At 35.6% G+C, this 14596-nt stretch overlaps 1 protein-coding gene across 7 annotated transcripts in view; it reads left to right on the top strand.

The window, feature by feature from the left end:
* SYNJ1 (synaptojanin 1) overlaps positions 1 to 14596 on the top strand; it is a 78773-nt gene that overhangs the window by 45186 nt on the left and 18991 nt on the right. For all 7 annotated transcript variants that reach the window (XM_081071226.1, XM_081071224.1, XM_081071225.1 and 4 more), the window contains 9 exons: positions 1695 to 1779; positions 5344 to 5484; positions 5762 to 5954; positions 6234 to 6392; positions 7441 to 7597; positions 8201 to 8318; positions 8419 to 8634; positions 11573 to 11651; positions 13127 to 13289. In XM_081071226.1, the coding sequence (XP_080927352.1) occupies positions 1695 to 1779; positions 5344 to 5484; positions 5762 to 5954; positions 6234 to 6392; positions 7441 to 7597; positions 8201 to 8318; positions 8419 to 8634; positions 11573 to 11651; positions 13127 to 13289 (1311 nt within the window). The remainder of the gene's footprint in view (positions 1 to 1694; positions 1780 to 5343; positions 5485 to 5761; positions 5955 to 6233; positions 6393 to 7440; positions 7598 to 8200; positions 8319 to 8418; positions 8635 to 11572; positions 11652 to 13126; positions 13290 to 14596) is intronic.

Raw genomic sequence — 14596 nt, 5'->3', positions numbered from 1 at the left:
CTGGCACCAAGCAAGCTTATTTTGTAATTGGTCATTTGAGTTTCATTTTTCAAATCTAGTGTGTGCCATTTTTCAAATGTAGTCCTCAGTTTAGTTACTAAGATAAGAAATATTCAGGGTGGATCATAAGTAGTCTTATAAAACTTGTTGTAACTTTTGTTGTTACTTCATAACTTAACAGTACTTCACTTGGCTGTCATTCAGTTTGGGTGCTCTGCCACCATGCTATTAATAGCCAAAAACAAACATTAAAATGAGGATGCTTTTATGAAGATTTTGCTTAGAATCATGAATTCCAGTCCACTTCCGTTTTTGAAGTCAACTTTCACTTCCTTTTTAAAATGGAACACATTTACCAAGTATTATGTATGAAGGTGGTGTGTGCAGGACATCTTGTGAGATACACAGTTTACTTTTTTTAGTTATCTTTAATCATCACATCTTAAACCCTGAGTTTTTCCCCAAACTTTTATTAACTTGCCCCTTTTCGCATTTTGCATTGAACCTAACTTGAAGTTGTCGTAGCAGTAGTTATAATAGTAATAAACAGCGAACACTACAGTGATAAGTACTTCATACCTGTTCGTTTAATCCTTATAACAGCCCTACTACATAGACACTATTACTATTATTCCAATTTCACAGATGAGGAAACTGAAACATAGTAAGGGAAGTGGGCTGCCCAAGTCATGCAGCTGGCAGAAACAAAGCCAGGGCTTGAATTCAGGCAGCCTGGTTCCTGGTTCCAGCGTCTTCATGCCACGCTGCGTCTGTTGTGTGAGCTTGGGCAAATGGCTTAGTTCTTTAGGGCCTCATTTTCCTGTCTGTAAATAACAGGCAAGAATCATTTGTCTTACAAGGTGTTTGTGTGGTAATTTAATGCCATGATATATAATAAGCATTGCCTATAATAGCAGTCAATAAATATTTTTATTTTTATTTTTTTGTTTCTCAGTATTAGTTCATAGTATTTATAGCCTCTTTCTAGCTATTTATCCTCATTTCTGAATATTTAGGCCACCCAAAGTACCCCTGGTCGGTGTATCTCAAGCAGCTTCTATTCTCTTTTAGTCGTAGTCCGCTGTGAGAGAGCTGATGGCTAGAATAGAGGGGTGTGTTTTAACCACTGAATCTCTTCTGGTTTTCCTGGATTTCTTCCACTTACGAAATAGCAAAAAGATCAAGCCTGTGGTTTTCAAATGTGAATGAAAAATCCCTCCCAACTGTTCTCTAATTTGAAATGGTTTCTCAACCACTTTATTGTTTGTGCCTTTTTTGAAGATTCCGTTTACCTCTCCAATTTTTATTTACTTTAGCCTTTTAAAAGTGGCTTGTTTCTGTGTTGTCCATGGTACAAACTTTGGCAAGAATTCTTTCAAAATGATTTCTGAAAGGACTTAAGAATAATAGTCTTATTATTAGTCTTATTAATAGTCTTATTACTTCTAGAATAGTAGTCTTAAAGAAGCAAACTTAAGATACCTGAATAGAAAGTAAATTTAAATTAGTTTTGTCCCACTCATGGGTTTTTGCCATTAATTTGAATTTGGTAAAAATTAAAACACAAAAGTGGATTTTTGTGAGATCTGGTGTTGATCTTAGTTGTGTTGACACAGGGTAGGGAGGGGACGAGGGAGAGGTGCCATCTGACTAAGGCTATATTCTAAAAGTCTCCTTTGGATGCTTAATTGTAGATAAAAGAAGTAAGCCAACGGATATATTTGCAATTGGTTTTGAAGAAATGGTAGAGTTGAATGCTGGAAACATTGTGAACGCAAGGTAAGCCAGAGAGGTGACACATGAAAAAATTTCTAGTTCTGGGACATGGAGGGCAGATAAATAAGTAGTTGTTACAAAGAGAGATTGCGATAATATATGTGAAGGTCCTCTTTAAACTATAAAATAGCAGTGCTCAAACTTTCGTTTCAGGATCTTTCTACACTCTTACAAATATTGAAAATCTTAAAGAACTTTTGTTTATATGGGTTCTCTCTCAATATTTATCACATTAGGAGTTAAAAGTGAAAAATTTTAAACATTTAATCAATTTAAAAATAACAATAATAAGCCCTTTATATGTTAACATAAAGAACACTTTTCTGCACCATAAAGAATGCTTTTTCCCCCCCTGAAAAGCAACTATTTTCCTAAACAAAAATTTACCGAGAAGGATGACATTGTTATGTAGTTTTGCAAATCTCTTTAGTATCTGGCTTAAGACAGCTGAATTCTCATCTACTTTTGCATTAGTCTGTTGTAATATGTTGTTTTGGTTGAAGTATATGAAGAAAACCACATACATATGTAGTTGGAAATGGAAATATTTTAATAGACTTTTCAGATAATTTCTTCTCTGAGATCACACCAAAGCTCAACAAATAGTAGTTTCTTAAAGATTAGTTGCAATACGGAATCTAAAACCATAGCAGTGAACTTTTTGTACTGTATTATATTGAAATTTATTGGTCTGTCTTTTATTCTTGCCTGATTTTGAAACATCGTGTATTGGTCATTTGGAAAATATTAGTTCACTGAGTTATGTAGACCTTCCAAATGTTGACACGTTTCATTATACAGTATCAAAACATCATTAGTTACTGTCATCACTGATCTCATCAGCAAATTCCTTTAAGTATTTGGAAGCTGTCAAGATCACAGCAGATACAACTTTTTACAAAATTCTCATTTTTGCTTACAAACTCAAATTTTATTATTAGAAATAAATACTGTTGTTGTTTCCCTTGAAAAGACAGGATTGGTCAAAAAAACATTTGCCAAATAACCTGTCTGAATAAACATGTCTGTCTGTCATTAGTTCTTTAAAGTAAAAATTGTATCCCATGAAAAAAGGAGCAGTTTAGCTCTCAACTTAAAACTGTCAGGTGCTACTCCGTGAAAACAGCCATTATACTTCCGTGTGCAGCAGACGTGCTTTGTGTGTCTCCCATTCATCACAGAGCATCAAAAAGATGTGATCTAAGGATTGAACTTTGATAAAATTAACAATGTTTGCTGCTTCATCAAGGATATTCTCAGGTGAAATGACATTTCTTAAACTGGGTGCATGACAGTGACAACCATAATGACTGCTCATACAGTTTGGTGCCTGGATTCCTGCTGAGGCGTCGGCAGTTCTACTCACTGTTGCTTTTGCACTATGAGGCGAGTGTCAGTCAACACAATGAAAAAGGCACAATATCTTTGTAGTAGTATGAAAATAGTTTTGACCTCATGGATTTGGGGGACCCGCAGGGATGTTCCCAGACCACACTTTGAGGACTACTGTTCTGAAGCCTTATTTATTACAAATACAAATATTTGAGTGAAATCTAAACTTTAAGTGCTTTATTTTAACAAAGTGTGTCTGCTTTAAAGCTGAGCAGTTGCCCATCTTTTATGACATTTTTAAAGATTTTCAGAATAAAATTATAGGCTGAAATAGTATGGTATCAATCCTGTGGTATGATGACATTACAAAAATCAACATTTTGCAATCCCTAATGAAATAATGGATCTAGGCAATGATCAATGGGTGCTAAAACCTTAGAAGGATTAAAAGGGGGGACTTTTCCTTAGAGAAACAACATAGTACACACAGAGAAAAAATATTGAAAAATCAATGTCAGAGATGAACCACAATAACGTAGAGTCAGATCGTCAGAAAATTTTCAAGTTTTATGTTCTTTATGGAGAGGATGTTGATTGTCAAAATGACCATGAAGATCCTGCCTAGCTTTTTTGTTTCTTAAAGAAGACTTATAAACTTTAAAATTGAAACTGTGATTCTGTCATTATTTCATGTCGTTACAGTGCTTATTATTACCTCCTATAGATCCTGCCATCAGTGAGTACGTTAGTTTTCTGAGAGACTGCTGGAGTCTTATTAATTCAATTGGAGCAGTAATTGACTCAGTAGATTGCTGGTGGTCTCAAAGAGTTAAAGTACCTTCTAAAGTGTTATATGTTTCTGAAAGGGATTTTTTTTTTTTAAGAAACAATAAACATCCTCAAAATAGCTAAATATACTTTGAGGCAAAGTATATGTACAAAACACACATCAGATATTTGGAGAGATATCCAGGAACATTACATTTTGAAAGGCAAAGTAAGGAATGAATACAAGTAACTTTAAAACAAGGCGGAATATAAACATGTAAAAAAGGGGAGGGTGTACTTTTTATTGTTAAGAGTTGATTAGATTGTCACCGTCTGAACAGCTTATCATGTTAACATCACAGAGATGATGTATTTCCTGCTGAGATGCAAAGGGTGATTGTACCACCCATGAGGTTATTTTTGCCAAAACAAATAAAATTGAATGTGTTTCTTAAGCTTCTACATTAACCAGTTTAAAACAAGTGTGAGGGATAGAGGGATAAGTTAAGATACCATGAGGACACATCAGCCAAATCCAGACTTGAATATTTTACAGACAAATGCCCCAGCTTCTTAAAAACAAGTGGCATTAAAAAGCGGGTGGAGAGAGTTGAAAGACAAAGATTAAGAAAGATTCAAGAGACATAATAAGCAAATGCAAGGTGTGGCCTTGTTTGAACCCTGTTTTAAAGAAATCAGCTGTAAGAAGATGTATTTTAGATAATCAGGGAAATTTAAATATGAGTTGAGTATTAGATGATCTTAAGGAATTGTTAATTTAAGTGTGATAATGGCATTGTGATTATGTAAAAATAAAAATGTCCTCTTACATTAGAAATGCGTACTAAAGTCTACAGGTTAAATGGTATGTGTCTTAGATTTGGTTTAAACTATTCCGGGTTTACCCCTACCCCTCCAAAAAAAAGGGAGAGGATGAAGACATAAAGATTGGTGAATGATGATAATTGTTGAAGCTGAGTAATAGTTATATGGTAGTTTATTTTATGATTGTCTGTTTTCTCTGTATATTTAAAATGTTTCTATAGTAAGTTTTTAAAAAGATAATTATAATCCAGAGAAATAAGGAAAAGGGGGGAAATGAATCTGGATGCACGTACTTCTCTATTATCCTAATAAATACTTAAGGAAAAAGTAATGTGTACAAGCTTGAGGTTACTTACATGGTGAGTACTCATTTAAAAACAAGTATGCTTAAATTTCTTTGTAAAGGAGTAATAGCTTAGATTTTGAAATGTATTCATTCTTCTGGCTAAATTTTGGGTTTTCCTTTTTAAAGGAAACAAGAAACCAGCCTACATAAAAATTTCACTGTTGGTACAGATTTCATGACTGTTGGTTAGTCTTATTGAATTGGGGTATATAAAGGTGTAATTGACAGTTGTCATAAAATATGCCATATTGTCAATATCTTTATTTAAAGATACCTTTTTTCACATGTTCTGGTAGCACAACAAATCAGAAGCTCTGGGCTGTGGAACTTCAGAAGACCATCTCCAGAGACAACAAGTACGTGCTGCTGGCTTCTGAGCAGCTGGTAGGCGTGTGCCTGTTTGTTTTCATCAGACCTCAGCATGCTCCTTTCATCAGGTCAGTGACCAGCACTAACTCTTGAGGCCACTTCCTACCATCAGATAACAAGGAGGAGGCTCCAGAGAAACGCTTATCCGTGGTTCTTGTTTTTAAATGTGGTTTTGATTAAAGAGTCATTAATAGGAATTGTGAAAATAGTACAGTTTCACAGCCTTGCCCTCAAATTGCCACATGATGCGTAGTTATTTAATTATGTAACATGTATCCGTAATTTCTTATGCACAGGCAGCTATTGAAATTTCAGATCTTTGATTTAGAGTTCTTTGTTCTAAAGGGATGTCGCAGTTGATACTGTGAAGACCGGAATGGGAGGTGCCACTGGAAATAAGGGAGCGGTTGCCATACGAATGTTATTCCACACGACAAGCCTTTGCTTCGTCTGCAGCCACTTTGCTGCGGGACAATCACAAGTCAAAGAAAGAAATGAAGACTTTGTAGAAATAGTACGGAAACTGAGTTTCCCTATGGTAAGTCCCTGCTGCTTGTTCTTGAAGATGGAGCTCAGAAATGTATTTTAATCTACCCCAAATTCTACATCAGCTTTTGAAAGTTTAAGGTAGTTCCTAGAAAATTTAAGGTAGTTCCTAGTGTTTACCTAAATAGCTATTTCATGTGTTATTAATATTGGGTTAAATAAGTAGGTCATAGCCTGGGGGAGGCAGGCATATCTGAGGCAAAGAGATAGTTGTAAAACATTTTTTTAAATTGATTGTTTTGAATTTAAAGTCCCATCCCCTTGCTTCCAGGGAAGGATGCTGTTTTCCCATGACTATGTATTTTGGTGTGGTGATTTCAACTATCGAATTGATCTCCCTAATGAAGAAGTTAAAGAGCTCATAAGACAGCAAAATTGGGATTCTCTTATAGCAGGAGATCAACTTATCAACCAGAAAAATGCTGGACAGGTATATACATACTTAAAAGGATACTTGCATTGAGAAGGAAATCTTGTTCGTGAAACGTGCTTTCCTTAATCATAGTATTGCCTTTTCTTATAATCTCTAATATATATAATCTCTAATATATATATATATATTAGTTTGATGCAAAAGTAATTGTGGTTTAAAAGGTTAAAAATAATTGCAAAACCACAACTACTTTTGCACCAACCTAATATATACATACATACATATATATATGTGTGTGTGTGTGTATATATATATATATATATATATATATATATATATATATATATAGTTTAACAAAGACAGAATTACTTTTCCTTTTTCCAAAAAATAAAAACAAAAAAAAGGAAAGGAAAACCCATGTTAATTTCTAGCATGAAAAATATATTATGTCTCTATAAAATTCACTTTCAAGTAGAAAGTGTACTTTCAAGTAGAAGAATATGTTTTGTTTTGTTTCAGTAAATTTAGAATCTTATTCTTTAGGGCTACTGTTTTTTGACTTTAAAATCCTATGGTAATAGGCTTTATTTTTTCTTCTCTCATTTCTCATATCATCTGCCTTTTTGAAACATTTCTTAAAACTTATGGCCACAAAATTTTGAAAGAATTTATTTAAAAACTATTTTCTCAAAGTATAGGTGATGATGGCCACTCAGTATGGTGCTCTCGTGATCATCAGACTTACATTCCATCACTTTGGGCACCGTTTAACCTTTTTAGGCCCCGGGTCCTCATTTGAGAATAAGACATCGGACCGTATGATTTCCAAAATCCCTTACAATTCAGTTCAAACGTCTGGTGAAATTCCCTTATTCATGTTTTTGTACTTGGTTTAATGAAAGGTCGAACAAGTGGCGTGAAAAAAGGCCATGTCTTAGGTTATTTTTTCCTAGGCTTTGTTCCATTCAGTTAGAAGTGTTTATCAGATGCACACAAATTCCCTGTGAGTCTCCAGCACATAATAGACATTTAATGAATGGTTGCCTCAATGTAAACAGAATTCTTTTGCTTTTCAAGTAACTTACTTTGTATATGTTTATTGTAGATTTTTAGAGGATTTTTAGAAGGAAAAGTAACCTTTGCTCCGACATATAAATATGATTTGTTTTCTGAAGACTATGACACGAGTGAAAAGTGCCGCACCCCTGCATGGACAGACCGTGTCCTCTGGAGAAGAAGGAAATGGCCTTTTGACAGATCAGGTGGAGAAACTGACTTCTGCATTTCTATGAGTTAACGCAGATTTTATGAGGACGAGGGAATGGTATAAATATCAAGGAAGGAGGGCTGTTTTTTCAACTAGGGTTATCTAGAACAGAAGAAATAAAATTTAAATACAAAACAGATTTTTAAAAATATCCTCAGACTTCTTTATAATAATTTATTTAATTTTTCAGTCTATTTTCTTTCACTGACGTAATTTCATATAAGAGAAGCAAGGAAACATTTTTATGAAATTTTCAGTTGAATGCTAGCTAAGGTTTTTAATATGAATAACTAAAGTGGTTTGCAAATGTTATGATCTGTCTGTTGAATTATTTAGGAAACACTGTTTGGTCACAGGCCTTTAAGTAATCTCAGAAGTAAAACCTTATCTTAATTCTTACTAAGTAAAGCATAAAATGATAAGGTTACCCAAAAACCTTTGTAACTTAAAGGTGTCTAGACTTCCTGCCTATTAACAAGTGTATCCGGCATCCCAGCCTCAGACAACTGAAGCCAGTGAAGCAAAGGAGGGAGCTCCTTGCTCCCCTTGATCTGTCATCACGTAGCTTCTCTTGCATGTTGTTTTATTCTCATTGCAGCTGAAGATTTAGATCTTCTAAATGCTAGTTTTCAAGATGGAAGCAAAATCCTCTACACGTGGACTCCGGGTACTTTGCTGCACTATGGCAGAGCAGAGCTGAAGACCTCCGACCATAGGTTTAAACAGTCTCAGTCTTACTAATGGTGCTTGAAATTTATTTTGAAATATGTCTTTTCTTAAACGTTTCTAACACATGTGTCTTCCCTCTGCCTGAAGGCCTGTCGTTGCCTTGATTGATATAGATATATTTGAAGTTGAAGCTGAAGAGAGACAAAACATTTATAAAGAAGTAATTGCAGTTCAGGGTCCACCAGATGGTACGGTATTGGTGTCAATCAGAAGTTCTGTACCAGAAAATAATTTCTTTGATGATACTTTGATCGATGAGCTTCTGCAGCAGTTTACAAATTTCGGTGAAGTTATACTCATAAGGTGAGTAAAATATTTACTGTTCAAAAGTAGCTCATGATTCATAAATAATATTTCCTATATTAGAAATGACTTATTTAGTGTTTGAATAATATATGAATATTTTTATTTTCAAACTATGGGAAAATCATACTGTAGAAATGTTATTCAAAGAGCTATCAGGTTTTAAAACTGAATTCTCCACTTAGAAAATTATAGTTCAATAGTGAAACTTTACAGGAACAGTTGATGACAAAACTATGTGCAAGTTTAGATGTGACCCTCCAGATTCCTATATAACGTATAAGCCCTACGGCAAAATGAAGATGTGATGCTGTTTTAGTTTTTTAAGGAGAGGTAAAAGTAAAGCAGAGTGATGTTTTTTCCCTCCTCAATTTAAGAAATTTGATGTTTTAAGTAATTTGAACTCATTTAATTTCCACCTAACATCAGTGGCAGATGAACACTCAGGAGTCATCCGTGCCAGTCTTGGTTTCCATTGTTGACTTAACCATCTGCCTTTTGCAGAACCAGGTGCCTCTTCCGTTATTTAAAAAAATGTTCTCTTCCAAGTGTACGGCCGTTTTGAAACGTTGAATAACATGGATGTGTTTGCGTTCCATGGGGAGAGGTACTATTCCATTCCTGTCTTTGTTGTTCATCCGCTTCTTTAGGCGTGTTTTATAGATATTCAGTGGGCAAATCTCTGCTGAGGAAGAGCAGTGGAGAAACTGAAGACTCACTTCCTGTTTGTAATCTATTTGGGAAGACTAGCATGCGTGTACCTGCCTCCCTGGAGCCTAAACACAATAGAAGCCAGAACGAAGATGGTATGGTTTCTTGTAGCGGGAGAAGCAGGCCCAAGAAACGTAGTCCATTCAGAGAGTAAACAAAAGCCCCTCAAATCTTTTGACAGAGATCTACCCCAAAGCTTTAAAATACAACAAAAATTCTCTGAAACCCTTCAGGCCTTAGGGAGTACATAGTGAAATCTCCAAGTTTGCAGATGACAGGAAGCTTTGCCAAGTGCAGAAACGCCAGACCCCAGGAGCATAATGTGGGCTGTGTGAGTGGGCGACAAAGCAGCGGATTAGTGTCCTCGTGAGAAAATGTAAAGTACTGCTCTGGGCTAGAGGAAACCGAAGTGTGCGTAAGGGATAGAAGATTGCCTGTCATTAGAACCCAGTCTCTGGAGCCAAAAGCTTTCCCCAGTGCTATCACCATTAGGAACAGTACGGGTAACAAAGCAAGGCATTGCCCTTAGATTATAAAACCAGGAGGTGCCTCCAGACCTGGAATATTCTGGTTGTTACACCTTCAGACAACAAAGTTAGAATACAAAAAGCAGACGATGAAAGTAAACAAGGAAAGGACTGTCAACAGTAAGGCTAAACTGATTATCACCTTTTGGTCTAGAATAAGACAGCCATTAAAGGAGTGACAGAAGTTTATAACCCCCCTTATATATAAATAAGAGGCTCCCTGGAAATGTAGATGGGACAAATTTAGATGCATGTAGATACTTAATTGAGGGGCTGAGGTGGAATCTAGAAGGTTTTACTCTAATGAGTGAAAACAGGAAGAGAATACAGCTTCTAAAAGGACCTCCACAAATCCATGGATATTACAATCAGAATATCTTGTTAAAGTTAGAAATGTGTAAGGAGCACATTGCTAATTAAGGATAGGACCAAGAAATCTGCCTTGCCATATGACCCCAAATGCTTTGGTACCACTATAAAAGAACAGATCATATTCAGGGATAAGTACAGGATAAGTACAACCTTATAGTAGTGATTAGAACCTTTGGAGGAGGGATATTCTCCATTGCCCACAATTTGAAAAAGATACTCTTACAGTATTTAGGTATGAACCATGTCCCTATATCTTTCAAATGATAGTATCCTACAACTTAGAACTTTATGCCAAAGAAATTGAGTCACTTACCTTCGTCATATTTGAGTGACTGTAGAAATCTCTTCCAGGCCTTTGATTTAAACTGGATAAAATATTTGTGCATACTTTGTTTTTAGCCTTTTCCTCTTAATATCCATAACGCATACTTTTGAATCCGAGAGAGAGAGAGAGAGAGAGAGAGAGAGAGAGAGAGAGAGAACATCTATACGTGTACACGTTTTCTTGTCTCTCACCTTTGGAAAATCTAAGGATTTCTGAACTTGATTTATACAGTTGGGAATAGTTCAACTCATAAAATTCTTTCTGTAAATAAGACTGATAACAGTATAATTTGTTTTGTTCTTTTTTGTGTGTGATAACATTACATATCAGTGACCATCTTCCCCAGAACTTGTCTTAATGTCCTTTTTATTTTTTACTTTTGTGGTTTCTTACTATAAAATTATAAACTTAGAATCATAGCAAAGGCCACTGAAGTCCCAAGAGAGTAGATGGCTGTCAGTGAATAAAGACAAGAACCATAAGCTAAGGTTCCCTGGGGGAGGTCTGAGATACACAGACAGACAGACAGACAGATTTTAATGACAACTCTGTCTTCTTTGTTCATCAAAGGAAATTTACTTAAGGAAAATAAAAAATACATAGTATTAAATATGGGTTCAGGACACTTGGATTCTAGCCATGTAACTTATTCACCTTGTAAGGTCACTTTGAACAAGTCACTTAACCTCTGGCCCTTTTTTCCCTTGTCAGTGAAATAAAGGACTGGATTTGCAAGGATCATAAATGGAGAACCACGGCCCATTTCTCCTGCGAGACTATTTTATGAGCATAGTATTTGAAAGCCCTTTGAATTTGAACACGTTGGGGGAAGAGTGCCCTCTCTAGGTCACCACGGGCCATACGGCTCTCCGGCTCTCCATCTTGGTTTTTACTTCCTGGCCTCTATAGGCCCTCATTAATCAATAATTATTAGATTAGTCACTGGGCTAACTGGCTAAGGTATTAATTATGTTTTTTTATTGTTTGTTTTTCTTTCTTGAAGATTTGTAGAAGATAAAATGTGGGTTACATTTTTGGAGGGAAGTTCTGCCTTGAGTGTTCTAAGCCTAAATGGTAAAGAGGTAAGTTAGCATTTGTTGATTCTAAACCATTCTGCAGTTAACTGTCTCAAGATTATATTTTTATCAACATGCAGCAAGATCATCTAAGTGTGTTTCCAGTTCAGGAGGATAAAAGACCTTATAGTGTGCTTTAGTATTTATTATTTAGACTAGGTTCTGACTGCCCAGGATTATATTGGTCCCTCCCTAGAGATAGTAACCATTGACATAGACTAAGAAAAAAAACATGTTTACCACCTAATTTGATTTTAATTATATATTTATATAAAAGTTTTTAAATTCTTAATTGGGATAGATATTTTCCATAGAGTAGAAAATGTTTCTATCAAATGAAGAAAATCCTTTATTTACATAAACGGGGGAGGAAGGTGCTCATTATTCCTAGGAACTGGTTTTATGGGCTTGAATAGTGGTACTCAGGTACCTTTTTCAAAGCATAGGTAAAATAATTCCCATAGAGAATATAGTCAGTAATATTGTAATAACTATGTATGGTGTCAGGTGGGTACTAGGTATATCAGGGTGATCAAGAAATTCTAATATGAGTAGTACTTTGAGCCAAGGAAGATCTGTTGTCACAGCATGTTGGTCATAGCCACCCACTTCATTTGGAAATACTAGAAACGCTCACATATTATATATACACCAGAAACTCTTCAAACAAAGGAAGTTAAAACTGTAGGAGAGAGCTTACATTTTAGAAAAAAAATTTGTTTTAATATGAGTTGTAAATGAGAACGTCTTTCTAGTGTACAATCTATTTTGACCAAGGTGTCTTGTGGCTATCTGCAAGTTTTTTTAAAGTATTTTTTTAATACATCAATAGGACAATGTAACTTGATTTAATGTGTTGGTTATTTTAGATTATACTTTTGTCTAAAAGCACTCAAATTTATAGCAAAGGCAAAATGCTCTTTCATGATAACAGTCCTATTTTCAGAATGATTAACTTTCGTTGAAGATTTTAAGTAGTCTCAATATTCTTCTAACATTTGAAATGCTGAAACTACTTTGACATTATAGCAGTTTTTAAGACCATATGCCAAGCTGGGAAGGTCTAAATGATCAGGAAAAGTATTTTAAAGATTTTCTATTGTCTCTTCCATAGTTATTTCTATAGGAACAATTATTTAATCTTGCATCAGAGTCATAGGAAATATAAAATTATGTAGCACAGTTGTCAGCAGATTTATATCTGGTTAGGGAAAGATACTGACTGCAGCAAAGGAAACTTGAAACTGTGCATCCTAGAAAAGAAGACCTTTGACTTAGCAACATGAGTGTTTAAAGGGCGATTTGGAAATGTTTAAACTAGTTAAAAATTCAGAATGTGTGAAACAGTTATGTTGAATTGAGTCTAGCTTTTAAATTAAGCCTATACTGTTGCACAGTGTAACTAAGGCAGTCACTTTATTCCAAGATAGTTAATTTTCATGCCAATGAATTTTTATTTTCTGTGTCTTTTACTCAACTAGCTGTTGGGTCGGACTATAACTATCACTTTAAAAAGTCCAGACTGGATCAAAACTTTGGAAGAAGAAATGAGTCTAGAGAAAATTAGTGTTCCATTGCCGTCGTCAACAAGTTCTACCCTGCTCGGTGAAGATGCGGAGGTCGCAGCAGATTTTGATATGGAAGGTTCGTTTATTGAACACATTTGACTTCTGTCCTCCTAGATAAATTTCCTTCTCATCAGTAAAGCCTTGGTCTCCAAGTTTATACTTCTCTTCTTATAACACGCATAGCAGTATTAGATTGTTTTGCATTGTATTGTGTTTATTTTGCTTATATCTAGACTTCAGATGTATTTGCCATTCTGCTGTTCAAAGGTTAAGATCTTTACTAATGTTCGCTTATGTCCTTATGTGATAGGAGCACAAGTTGGTGTTTTTGGGGAGTGGTTGGTCTCACTAGTTGCAGTTAAGGTAGAAAAGGAGAAATTCAGAGTGGGTATTCTAACAGCGGAAATGGGTTCAAAATAATTACTATACAAAATGATATATTTAAAGTAATTGTAAAAGATTCTCAAAGCTAAGAATACATGCATTTGAAACTGAATCCACCCATCTAAACAGCCATTTCAAGTGTAGAATATGGGACAGGTTATCTGGATATAATAATTTCCTTAAACATGATTGAGAAATGCATTTGCTTTCTAGTATTATATGCATATTATTCTAGCATCTTTTCCATAAAAAATGCATATCTTTGTTTATAAAATGACATACATCATATTGTGATAGCCTGTACATGTAGATAATGCATTTAAGATTTGAACACCTTACAAGATTATCTCCAGTTTTCACATTTCTCTGTTTGCTTAGGCCACACATTTCTCTAGTACCTTTTATGTGCCAATACATGCTAAATGCTGGAAATTCAACCCATGTCACCCTTGCCCCACCAGATCTCAGCTCAGTGGGTATTGCAACAAGTAAGCAGGCAGTTATAATCAAGTGACGTAAATGCAGGAATGAACCATGCTGGGGTAGTTCATGGGAGAGTCGCCTAACTGTAGATTTGGGAAGTTGGAAAAGGTATCCCAGAGGAATTGAAATTTAAATTGAGAATCTGAAGGCTGAGAGTTAGATTAGAGGGTCAAGGGGGTGAAGGAGAAAGAAAAAATGTTCAGGGGCCTAAGGGGGAAGAAAGGATCTAAGCTGGTTATGCAGGTATGCCTGTGAGGGAGTAAGGGAGAACAAAGAAGGCAAGCCAGGAGCAGGTGTGGGATGGAAGGTGAATTTGGCTTTGAACATGTTGGATTTGAGGTGTCTGGAGTCTGTGGGGCTCAGATGTAGGCTGTGGGTATGTGGGCCTGGTGCTCAGCAGACAGCTTTGGGCTCACAGGGTGGCACTAATGACACTTAGAGCCAGGGTTGTTTCTTAGCTTGGCCAGAAGGATGATACGATACAGAGACAGGAGAGAACTGGCTATGGGACTGAAA

The sequence above is a fragment of the Rhinolophus hipposideros genome, assembly GCF_964194185.1.
Source record: "Rhinolophus hipposideros genome assembly, chromosome: 2".
In the NCBI taxonomy this organism is placed as follows: domain Eukaryota; kingdom Metazoa; phylum Chordata; class Mammalia; order Chiroptera; family Rhinolophidae; genus Rhinolophus; species Rhinolophus hipposideros.
This window is presented reverse-complemented; position numbering and strand designations above follow the sequence as displayed.